General features: G+C 40.0%; 1 protein-coding gene across 5 annotated transcripts in view; it reads left to right on the top strand.

Moving 5' to 3' along the window:
* Positions 1-9,176, top strand: part of LOC308499521 (broad substrate specificity ATP-binding cassette transporter ABCG2-like) — a 95,349-nt gene extending 86,173 nt beyond the window's left edge. For 3 of the 5 annotated variants that reach the window (XM_081053078.1, XM_081053075.1, XM_081053074.1), the window contains 6 exons: positions 1,077-1,166; positions 2,235-2,359; positions 3,736-3,890; positions 5,685-5,774; positions 6,848-6,933; positions 8,965-9,171. In XM_081053078.1, coding sequence (XP_080909204.1) covers positions 1,077-1,166; positions 2,235-2,359; positions 3,736-3,890; positions 5,685-5,774; positions 6,848-6,933; positions 8,965-9,112 — 694 coding nt within the window. In that variant the 3' untranslated portion in view covers positions 9,113-9,171. Of the gene's footprint in view, positions 1-1,076; positions 1,167-2,234; positions 2,360-3,735; positions 3,891-5,684; positions 5,775-6,847; positions 6,934-8,964 lie in introns of all 5 variants that reach the window. The other 2 variants (XM_081053077.1, XM_081053076.1) reach the window with 1 other exon arrangement.
* Positions 9,177-12,310: the final 3,134 nt, after the last annotated feature.

The raw sequence follows: 12,310 nt of genomic DNA, 5'->3' as shown, positions 1-12,310 counted from the left end.
AGCATGGTCGGGCTCTGATGTTGGCCCTCTGCTGGCTTGCTGTCCTCCTGCTGTGTCAGTGATGCAGACAGAGCTCTGAGGTCTCTCCCTTTCCTTCTAAGGGTGCAATCCCTTCATGAGGACCTCACCCTCATGACTTCATCTAAACCTAATCACCTTCCAAAGACGCCACCTCTAACTACCGTGTTTCCCCAAAAATAAAACCTAGCCGGACAATCAGCTCTAATGCGTCTTTTAGACCAAAAATTGATATAAGACCCGGTATTATATTATGTATTATATTACTATTATTATTATTATATTGTACAGTGGTACCTCGGTTTTCAAACGTAATCTGTTCTGGAAGACTGTTCGAGTTCGGAAACTTTCAAAAACTGAGGCACAGTTTCTCCCATAGAAAGTAATGCAAAATGGATTAATCCGTTCCAGACCTTTAAAACCAACCCCGGAAACTGCAAATTTAGCATGAATTTTACTATCTAATGATACCATAGATACATAAAATTTATGGCATTCGTAAACTGAAATTTTGTTCAACAGAGATGTTTGAAAATTGAGGTACAATTGTATTATATCATATTGTATCGTATCATATTATATCATATATCATATCATATCATACCTGGTCTTATAGTAAAATAAGACTGGGTCTTATATTAATGTTTGCTCCATAAGACGCATTAGAACTGATTGTCCGGCTAGGTCTTATTTTCAGGGAAACATGGTATCATCACGTTGAGGGTTAAGGCTTCCACATAGGGATTTTGGCAGAACACACTTCGATCCAGGTAACCCAGGACCCTGAATTTCAAACCGTATATAGAATTTCAAACTGTATATAGAATTTCAAACCGTATATAGAATTTCAAACCGTACTCTCCTATATAGAGTCCCGAGGGCACCGTGAGGAGACACAGGGATGGTGAGAGACCTGAAAGGGCTCATACTTCCCTCTCTGTTTTAACCAGAATAGTTGTTTAACGTTGTATCATTTGAAGAAAGAGTATTGCGGGTAGGAAATTGATGCAGGGATGTTTAATTGATGCAGTGTTTTCATTCCCTTTCTCTCATCGCAGAGCTGGGGTGCTCTTCTTCTTGACAACCAACCAGTGTTTCAGCAGTATTTCAGCTGTAGAGCTCTTTGTGGTCGAGAAGAAGCTCTTTATGTGAGTATGTCTGTTCTGGGAAGGGGGCTGTCTTGTGTCGGGACTATTGGTCAAACTGGTCACATCCAGTTCCAGACCCTAGATTGCTTCCTGGGGATGACTAGTGTTAATTGAGAAGTAGCCAGAGACTGGAAGGAAAAGCAGGAGCATGTGGGGTCTGAGACCAAAGGTACAAGGAAGTCCAAGATTAGGGCATAGCCAGCAAATGCAAATGATGCAGAGAAAGCACAAAATAAAGAGGCTGCAAAGGATCTTTTGTTTTTAGTAAATACGAAGTCATGATGACCTTCACAGGAAAAGTTTGTAGAAAGTGGGTGTGAAAGATGACAAAGAATATAGAGCAGGCTTAGCCCTCAGTAGAAGGGAGAATGGAAAGAGCCAGAAGGCAGTCTTGAAATAAAGTGCAGGCTGTTTTGTTGTGTTTTTCAAATTTGAAGAGACTTCCCCATATTTATATGCTTGAGGAAAGAGTGAAGATATTAGTGGAAGAGTTTGGAATCACGAGAAGAGGGGGATCTAGGACATCAGAGGGTAGAAAATAGGATCTGATAGCTGACAGGGGATAGGATTGTCAGGCATGATCATTTCTTTTTCATCGTGACATGGAAGGGGTAACCAGGGATTAGTTAACGGAAGCGGCACTTGGGGGTGTGGAGAATAGCAGTGCCACCGTCTTCACAACCAGAAGTGGGGAGAAAGAAAGCCCTCTCTGACCACTGGGATCAGCTGCTGACGTGCTTTTCTTCACGTGAGCCAGTGTCGGAAGAGGGAGGAGATGCAGAACCTGTTTACCTGGAGTGGGGGTCCCCAAGGGCAAAGTGGATGCCATTAGGAAGGAGAAGAGGGGTCATTGCACAGAGTTTGACAGGACGATGTCCCAGGGAAGGGGCACCTAAGATGGTGCCTGATGCTGACTGGGTGAAAGGGGTGGGTAAACCTGCAGGATGTGGGGAGGTGTCTGTTAGACCCCTGGTGGCCACAGAAATCTGTACAGCAAGTGTTTCCATCATCTGGTCTGTGCCTTCTTGAACTAATGTGGGGTGTATGGTATGAATTTTTGTTTTTTAGACATGAATACATCAGTGGTTACTACAGAGTGTCATCTTACTTCTTTGGAAAACTGTTATCTGATTTGCTACCCATGAGGATGTTACCAAGTATTATATTTACTTGTATCACATACTTCTTGTTAGGTAAGCAATAAGAAAGTATGTGTGGTTAGTCTCCAATGTGAGGGGAAGCTAATTTCTTTTCACAAGAATGTTTTTGGTTCCTAAAAGTATAAACCAAGCCATGAGATAAGGAAGTATCTATCTATTGTGCACACTCTGAAATCTGGTCTTGAGGACATTTTTGTCATGACTTTTCCCAACCTAACTCTTAAACCTATTTATACAAGTATGTTTTACTGAGAGGCAGTACGTGTCATTTACGGACATGGAAAGAATTCATGAAAGTATTTGAGACTGTGAGAGGGGAGCTGGAGCTGGGATATTTATTATCTGTCTATTTATATTCTTATGAATATGTGTCTGTATGTATGTCTGTATATATATGTATATATATACATATATTTATATGTGTGTATATATACATGTATATATATACATATATATATAAAGATATATAAAGATATATATATATATATATATATATATATATATATATATATATATAAAGTTAGTGAAAGGTAGCAACTTTTGGCACATAGTAGTTCAATAAAGTAGTTGTTTGATAACTACAGGTTCATTTGTGCATTGTGTTTACGCTTCACCCAGGCTCACTGTCTCAGAATTTCCATATATATCCTAATTCACACACTTATACTAGAAATACACGTATTTGTATCAAAGCTCTATAAGAAAAGATTCACTGATATAGTTTAAACTTTCATTTTACAAATGAGAGGTGTGTCATAAAGAATTAGGCATAGTATCTGGATCCTCAGACTCCTGACTCTATGGCTTTTCCAAACTCTTCAGATTGTCTGACTCATAATTGTAGCCCATTATAGTTTATAAAGCATTTTTGTGAAACAATTTCACCCCGTCCTCAACCCCAAGCTCTGTGGTACTTTGTCTCAGAGACTTGGGTTCTGAGGTTCTCCCTCGGGTAGTGAAACTACTGGGAGCCCACGGAATCCTCGTCTTCCCAGTTTCTTCACCAACACAGTTACAGCAAACACTGCATAAGGTGGTGATGTCTGGGTGAAAAGAGTGTGCTCCTGACAATTCTCCTTCTCTGAAGAGAAGCCAGTAGAATTCTGGCCAGGTGTGCTGCCTCCATCTCAGGCACTCAGAAATTAATAATTCCACATAAAGAAGCATAGGTGTTACATGGCAAAGTGCTAATGCAGTAAGTATGAAATAGAAAACTGCATGATCATTTCATGCAATTATATCGGGTGGGGGGGGAGATCAATGAAGTTAGTGACCCAGGATGGTTTGATAGGGGATGAATTTTTTCATTCCGTTATCAGTTTCTCAAAATAGAGTCCTATTTGCACAATAAACAATCCGAGATACACAGTGACCTAGGCAGTTGGATTAACCCCTTCTGTCTTCCTAAGGATTGAAACCAGTGGTGGAGTCCTTCTTCATCATGATGTTTACTCTCATGATGGTGGCTTATTCTGCCAGTTCTATGGCACTGGCCATCGCAGCAGGTCAGAGTGTGGTATCCATAGCAACACTTCTCATGACCATCTCTTTTGTGTTTATGATGGTGAGTATAAACTATGCTTCTCTGAGAAGTAATTATTGCCTCTCGTTCCTTCCTGGTAATTTGCCTTTCATGGAAAACCTGCTTGGAGGATTCTGTAAATGGGACTGTTACCTTTAAGGAAGTCATATATTAAAGTATAGATCATATTAGGAAATGTACCAGCTTTTTCTTCACCTTACCCAGCCTTTTTTGCTACTGTTCTAATACAGTTACTTAACTTTAGTGAACATGTTGTTAAAAATGAGATTGTAAATAATGCTCTTGGTGACATGTTAGTGAAACCTTGATAAATGGGAACTTCAAAAACCAGAAAAATTTTCATCAGATGATTTCCTCGTGAAAACGACAGCTTAATTGACTGGATTGTCCACTGATGGTGTTAGAAAACTGAGGGCTTATTTAACCAGTAGCTGAGATGGTTTGGATGGATCAAATACTTTCCAAGGGAAAAGCTAAACTCCATGAGAAATAGAACAGTATGTGGCATAGGTTGTGTATCTTGGTTCCCTCCTATATTTTGAAAATGAGTGTTTTAAAAATACTAAAGATTCCCAAGTCTGCCCAGTACTAGGTCCCCTGCTTTTTTAGTTCATGACATGCTCTTGTATCTTACTCTTTTTTTAAAATGGCCACTCTACTTAATTCTAAGTTTACATGCCACTAAATTTTGAAAAACATAGATGAACGTACACGTGAAGGGAACCAGTTAGTGCATTTCCCCTCCCTCCTACATGAAGTAAACAGGAATGCTTAGCCTATTTACCTATGGCACACGTCCTTTCTGCTAGAGTAGGAGTAGCAGAAAAGTTTGTAATTAGCACAAACTATTGCTATTGAAAACTACCCATCTAAACATTATTGAGAAAGTGAGAAATCTTCTGTATATTTTCCATAATGTCATCTAATAAATAAAATGTCCTTTTATATATAAAAATGTTTTGTTTGAGATACTAGGGGCTTTGATTTATTATTTTGTAATGGTTTATATAGAGAACTTTCAAAGCCCCTCATAAAACAGTATTTTACTGGGAGCTGTTATATATTAAACACTTGGTTAGATCAAGTTAAAACGTATGTAGTACGTATGTAGTGACACCAGCAACATTGTCATTGTTATGCCCGTCCCCCATGGCAGTGCCAGTGAGGAGAAGTTTTGTATGCACCTCTTCTTATGTACCCGTCTGTTGCTGGAGCGGTCCTTCCTGGGGTCTCCATTGCAATACTGATTTTTGTTGCTTTAAATGAAGGTATTTACCATATTTTGTGCTTTACTTCATCACATTATACTGTGTACCTGTCTAGGCTATGGGTTACTTTAGGCATGCATTCTGAACCCCAAATTATTCCTAAAGTCATTGGGAGATAGAATGCAAACCCTGTAAATAACAAAGCTTGCTGTGTTATGGAAGTAGAGAGGGGTATGAGGGGCTCAGGATATGTTCATTATGTCTGTTGGTGGGAACATACAGTGGTCGTATCATTAGAACAGGCGGTACTTATGGGCCTTCCATTGTGTGCAGTCACAGAGAAAGTAAAGCCGTCACAAGAGTCTACTAATTAAAGGAAACACAGATATGTTGTCATTCCTTTAAAACCATAAACAGCCTCAGCTATAGAGAGGAATACCTATGCAAAGAGGATATGCTGAATCTTTAGATGAGTGGACAGAATTTCCAGAAAGACTTGGCCCCAGCAGTAATGTTTACAAGGTTGTATGGGACCTAAAGAGGGTATTCTCTAGAATTCTTCATGATCACTCAACCAGTCTTGATTCTTCGTATTTGCTCTTTGTAGATCTTTTCTGGGCTGTTGGTCAATCTCAGAACTGTTGTGCCTTGGCTGTCATGGCTTCAGTACTTCAGCATTCCTCGATATGGCTATACGGTAAGTTTTCCTCTTCTATTACCATGGCTGGTTCATTGTTCCCAAGCTAGGAACAACCAAATGAAGGCTGACCATCTCATGTCCCCAGACAAGGACTTGGAGGTGTCCCAGGAAATCCATTTGGGGACCAATGAAGGAGAGTTTTCTATTAAGCCTTAGGTCACCGTGATGATCACCTGAGTTTCCCCAGTCACCGTGCTGTTTGAGGTGAAGGGTGGGGAGATATGTCATAGTGAAAGAGAAAGATTGACCACTTGATTTTTTAAAAATGTAGTCGCTTTTCAGTTCAATAAGTAAATGAATGAGAGGATGGAAACCTAGAATACTTGTTTTTTGTGTGTTTGTTTGTTTTCAGTTTCACATCAGTATTTTTGGGCTCCGAAAAATCACTCTAATGGATATTCCATTTCTCAGACACCCCTCTACCCCTGCGGGTGGTGCTTTAGGTCTTCTCAACTCCCTTCCATAGGACCCAGTCTTCCTCCTTCCTTAGAATACGTGTTTTGTGTTGAAAGGCACGTTAGAAGCAATACCAAGACCATATAATATTCACATCCATTATTTGCGTGAGAATCTACACAGCAACTATTTGCCTGAAAATCTAAACCATTCCAAAGAAAAATGTCTGTGTCTTAATATAATTCAGTTTCAGACTCGCAAGAATTATAAGTGCTTTTGATTACAGTGAATGAGAATGATGTGAAAAATGTTACCGTGAATTAACAATAGTCATTGAGTACCACTGTAACATTTTAATGATACTATTTATAGCGTTACAACGTTGGGGAGAAAGGAGGAAGGAGCTCTGGGGTAACAAAACCCAAGGTCTCCCCTCGTGGCCAAATACTTTATTTCCTTTGTATGAGAAGTCAAAATCCCATCATTAGACCTCTTGATTGCCAGGAAAACTCATTGTAGTTGCTTTGTTGTGTCAAAGACTTTGCATGTGATGTTGGTTTGTTTTCAGAAATAACAGTAAAATTAAACTAGGAGGATGAGATCGCGATAACTTTTTGGAAACTTTTTGAAATTCAAAAATATTTCCCCTTTCCCTGCTCCCCGTTGTGTTTCAGGCTTTGCAGCATAATGAATTTTTGGGACAGAACTTCTGCCCGGGACTCAATGTAACAACAGTAAACAATACGTGTAGCTTTGCCATGTAAGTTTACACTCAGTGCCGTAATGGGTTTGCTTTCTGTGTGGTGTGATGTAGAAAGGCCACTGGTCTCAGAGCTGGTGTGAGTCCCTTCAGGTCTGTGACTGCTGTGAGCCTAAGTTTTCTTATCTGTAAAGGGAGTTGTTTATTAATGCACGTGAAAGTGCTGTACAATTTGTAGGTATTCTACTACAGTCAGATTGTATTTATGCTGGAGAAATGGTTCTTATGTGTTGTTTGTATTGGAACCTTTAAATTTTCCTTTTGCTGTTTTGATTGTGGGTGTGAGTTTTGATTTTCAGAACATTTAAGTTTGAAATGAGCTGCTTTGGTGTTTTAGCAAGGTCTTGCAGTATCTGCACTGTATGGCTTATGTGAAGTGTGAATCCACAAACTAATGGCTTCCTGGGAGCCCAGCCCATGGTCAGTAGTAAGAGCTAAAAGGGCAGCAGAAGCAGAAAGGGAGTGAACCTTTTCCTGCCACAGTCCTGGCACGTGCCCCTTCCTCCTCTGTTTATGAGACATCATGAAACCAAACTCTGCACAGTTTTTGTTTTTATTTTTAAACTGATATGGAATACTACTTGTCAAAGGATAATTAGTATTATCAGTTAATCCAGAGAAACACATATTCTAGTAAGCTGAGAAGGAAAACTCATTTTTTTGTGTAATGTCAATAAAACAGAAGTATCAAAACAAATGCATGTTTGTAACACTTTCCTTTTTAGTAATTTTGTTAATGGTTTGATTTTGATACATTAATTAATGAGAGAAAAGAGAATGTTGGTATTCTAAATCTCGTGACCATTGCAATAGAACAGAAATAATTTTGAGTAATAGCACAAATACTATTTTGGAGGAGAGTTGATCCTTGAACAACACGGATTTAATCTCACTTATATGCAGATATTTTTCAATAAATACAGTAAATGTATTTTCTCTTCATGATTTTTTAATAACATTTATTCTAGCTTACTTTATTGTAGGAATACAGTATATAATATAGATAACTGACAAAATATTGTGTCAATCAACTGTTTATGTTATGGGTAAGATTTCTAGTCAACAGTAGGCTATTAATAGTTAAATTAAGGGGGAGTCAAAAGTTATGTGGATTTTAGTCTGTGGGGAGTGTCAATGCCTCTAACCCCTCTCCCCATGTTGTTCAAGGGTCAGTGTATTGCCGGAAACCTGTCTGAAGAGAAGTTTTCTTTATTCTGCCCACTCATCCTCTTTTGATCTGGGTATGACATTTGTTTTGGAATTAGTAAATTCCAAGAGTCATACAAAAATGGTACCAGGTAGTAGTTGTGTCTATACCAGGTATTTTTAGTACCAGGTGCTTGTCTCACCTGTGGCAGGGTACTGCATCCTGCTCTCCTCCAGCTACAAGGCCCACACCTGATTACGGGGCCTGCTGGTGAGGTCTTGTCACCGAGCTTCTGAGATGCTCATTCCACTCTTGGTGCAAGAGCTGAGCAAGTACAACTGTGGCAGGAAGCCCTTCCTCGCCTCTCCTCCTAGTTAGCCTGCCTTCTTCTGTGTGGGTGGTTTATGGGTAATGAGTTCTATAAAGAGCTCTAATCATCTTTGTAAGGGCCTTAGAAGTCACGTGTTAAAGCTGAGGTTTTCCACATCAGGAGTAAGTGAAAAATTACTTGGTAAATGTTTCTGCCCTTTGAAGAGAGCAGCATCACAGATTTGGAAACAAATGAATCTAGAGAGGCAACCTACTTCAAAGTGTGAGTCTGTGAACCTAAGTTCCTTAAACGTTAGTCTCTTCATGTCTTAAATGTGTGTAATATCTACCCCATTGAATTGTTTTAGGAATTAAGTGAAGCGTTATGTGCAGGTTGCTTAGCATAATACCTTAGGAGACTTGTAAGCACTCATTGTTACCTATTTTGTATGAAGGTATAGTTATTTAAGGCTTGATAACCTATAGGCTTCTTTAACGAAGGAACAATGAATGTATTGAGTAAAATTGGACAGATGGTGAGAATGAAGTCATATTCTGTTTCTGTTGCATTTCAGCTGTACTGGCGAAGAATTCTTGATAAACCAGGGCATCGACCTCTCACCTTGGGGCCTGTGGAAGAATCATGTGGCTTTGGCATGTATGACTGTTATCTTCCTTACAATTGCCTACCTAAAGTTGTTATTTCTTAAGAAATTTTCCTAAATTCCTCTCTGATTTACATAATTTACACATTAAAATGGAGCACCTTATTTTAAATATTCAGTGGTATTTTGTTGTCATCTTTTCATTTGCCATCATACAGTTGCGCAGCCAGAATTATTTTCAACAGAAACTTTCATAGGAATCACGTGAACTGAAGTATACCTGAAACAACCCAAGTCACAAACTAGTGATACTATGTGCTGCTTGTTACTTCATCTAGTCAGATAGTTACCTGAGGAAGAAGTGTAGTTTAATTTGTTGACTTGAAAAAGAATTGAATTCTAGAAACTTATGACAAGGTACTAATATCTCTGGTATGAGTTTCTTCATCTTTAAAATGAATAGGTGGGTTAGTTGCCCTTTAGCTTCAATATTATAGGAATTTGTTATTTAATATGTAAGAAATAACAAATGTATTGATGTTGTAGTAAAAGTATGAAATCTAAACTATGTTGGAGAAACTGAGTGTTTTTTATAGGGTGAAAAAGGCATTATGATAGAAAAAGCTTTGATTAGCCTTATTAGGTGAATAGTACTTACTGAGATTTATCTATTGTGGAATTAGAGTATCCCAGGGGTCCTGGCTGGGCCTTTGGACTGCAGCTGTAGAAAGCCAGGGATATTTAAATAAAAATAATTTATTAGAGTAAAACACATCTTTAAAATACACCGTCCCTCAACTGTAGTTCTCACCCTACTGACTGCACCATGTTGTTTGATCACACCTTGTTAATCTTGACACCGTTAGCCGTAGACTGGCCCCTTAGTCCCACAGCCAAACTTAGCTGCGCAGTTTTGCTTGTCTTCTAGGCAAACGTTGTTCTCTTCTATCCCAAATCACCTCTACTGGAGCTCATTTGCTGGCCCACTTCAGTGAAGGTGGTGCAGCCTGCCTGATGGAAACCTCGTGGCTGTTGAGGGAACTGCAAGGCTTGGGTGCCTTTCCCATTTCCCTGTCATAAGTCCCACCCTGGCTGCAGAATGTGCACTCCTTGCAGGGCAAGGGTTGTGTGGGAGACCTTATGTGTATAAAGTAACACATGTGATTTTACATGATAAACCTGAAGAAGCAAAGAAGCTGCACAGAGAAAACGTCTACCGAATCCAAACAGACTTGCAGCCTGGAACAAGGCCGCCTTGGAGAGGACCAGCAGTTTTCTGCTACTGACCCATGTGCTCAAGTTCTTAATTTATAGAAGTGCTTAATTTTTTTAAGTCCAAGAAACAGAGCTCTTTTTATCCAATTCTGCAGAATGCACCCCAAAAGGGTGCATTCGGGGATGGAATTTGAGTTTCCCATTTATATATAAGACAAACAAGGGCACACAAAGAACACAATCCAACTCTTGGAGGACATCCCACAACCTCTAGCCCACTGAAAACACTATCAGTGACCCAGGGTTCCCTGACAACCAGACATCCGGACCAGAGATTGTCATCTGAGGATGTCTTGGATTGTCCCTCAGGCATTCCTCAGCCTTTTAGAGTTAGACCTTAGTCAGGCCCTGAATCCAGTATCCTGGAGATAGTTGCTGTCCTACTAACCTGTAACCAGGCACGCACTAGAAATGAAACTGTCCTTTTGACAACCCTATACCCAAAACGGGAGTAGAAACTAATTCAAGTGGCTACAGGGGCCGACCTGCCTGCCTTCCTTTTGAAGCACTGAGTGAAACAGGTTCAGGTAGCCACTTTTCTTCGCTGTCAAGGTGGACGGGGGCAGCTGTCGTGGTGGTCAACACCAAGTGGGAATGTCCTACGGAAGAGACCCTCAGTCCAGCGGAGATGCAGCCGAGTAAGCCCCTCGTGGGCTGCCGCTGCAGATGGCTTTACCCAGCATCCACACCAGGCAGACAGGGACTCCTTTTAGGAGAGTCCCAAATGTGAGTTGGCAAATGTGTTATCGGACTCTAGAGCTTCACCACTTGGGGTATTCCAGACAAGAACAATTGGGGGAATGTAATCAATAATGTAAAGATTTTATAGGGTATCCGATGGACACTTGCTTAGTAGGGAGACCACCTCAGGGATGATGCAGATGCCTGATCACTGCACTGTACACCTGAAGCTGAAGCTGAACAATAACGAATGTCAACTACAATTTTACACACACACACACACACACACACACACACACACACACACACACACACAAGAAGTGGAGTACAGCATTAGGAATAGAGACAGTGGAATGTAATGGCTGTGTGCGATGTCAGAGGGGTAGAAGACTGGGGGGAAGCAGGTTATCACTGTGTGAGGGATATAAATGATAAATGTCTTAACTATCACATTGTTTTGTACACCTGAAACTTAAAATAAAAAACAAAACAAAAAAACCGGGATGTGGTTGTCGTTGGGTAGTTTTACTAATTTGCAGCAAGTAGAGACAGGGGATTCACATCCAAAGCTGTTCCCCCAAAGGGAGACTTAGCCATTGCTTATATGCACTGTTTGGTCAGTTACAGATTGATTTCTTCTTTGCAGTTGGCTCCACTTCTCTGGTTGGGTTCCTGTCAAATTTATCCTGTTTTCACTGGCCTGCAAAATACTGTGCTACATTTTAACATTTAGCAAGAATAACGTTTAGTAAGAATGGGCCCAGAACTTGTGACCCTTGTTCTATCTAACAGTATGAACTGAAGACATGTTCCAAAATGGAGGGTATAGGCCAGCGTTTATTAATGTAAAAGTAGCAGGGATATTCAGAGATGGGTTGCGAGGGGAAACAAGACCGTAAACTAACTTCATTTGTTTTCTAATTGGTGGGGGGTAACTAGACTTTTAACGATCAACTGCCTCAGAGGTCAAGCAAATGGGGTTTTGAGATGAGAATAATGGGTAATATGTGATTACCCATTTATCAGCATTCTAGTTTCAGCCCAGGCCTGTAGAACAAACAATCTGAATTTGATTACACAGTTAAGGTACAGGGACTATTATTTAACAACAATGCAAGGAGTACAATTTATCCAATAGTACAATCAGCACAAGGGGGGCTGCTTGCTCTGCAGGCAGTTTTGGAGCCCCAAAGGCAAAGTTATGCTCTGCAAGCAGCTTCAGAGCTCAAGCTGGAAAAATTGCAAATACTGGGTCACATGTTATAATATTAAAGTTCTTATAAATCCTCGCCAGTTATGTGTCCTTTTACAATTAAAGAAACCAGCCAGTAAATTCAAATAACATTCCATCAGTCTATTG

The sequence above is a fragment of the Rhinolophus hipposideros genome, assembly GCF_964194185.1.
Source record: "Rhinolophus hipposideros genome assembly, chromosome: 1".
In the NCBI taxonomy this organism is placed as follows: Eukaryota; Metazoa; Chordata; class Mammalia; order Chiroptera; family Rhinolophidae; genus Rhinolophus; species Rhinolophus hipposideros.
The sequence above is the reverse complement of the archived record's forward strand: the minus strand, read 5'-3'. Positions and strand labels throughout refer to the sequence as shown.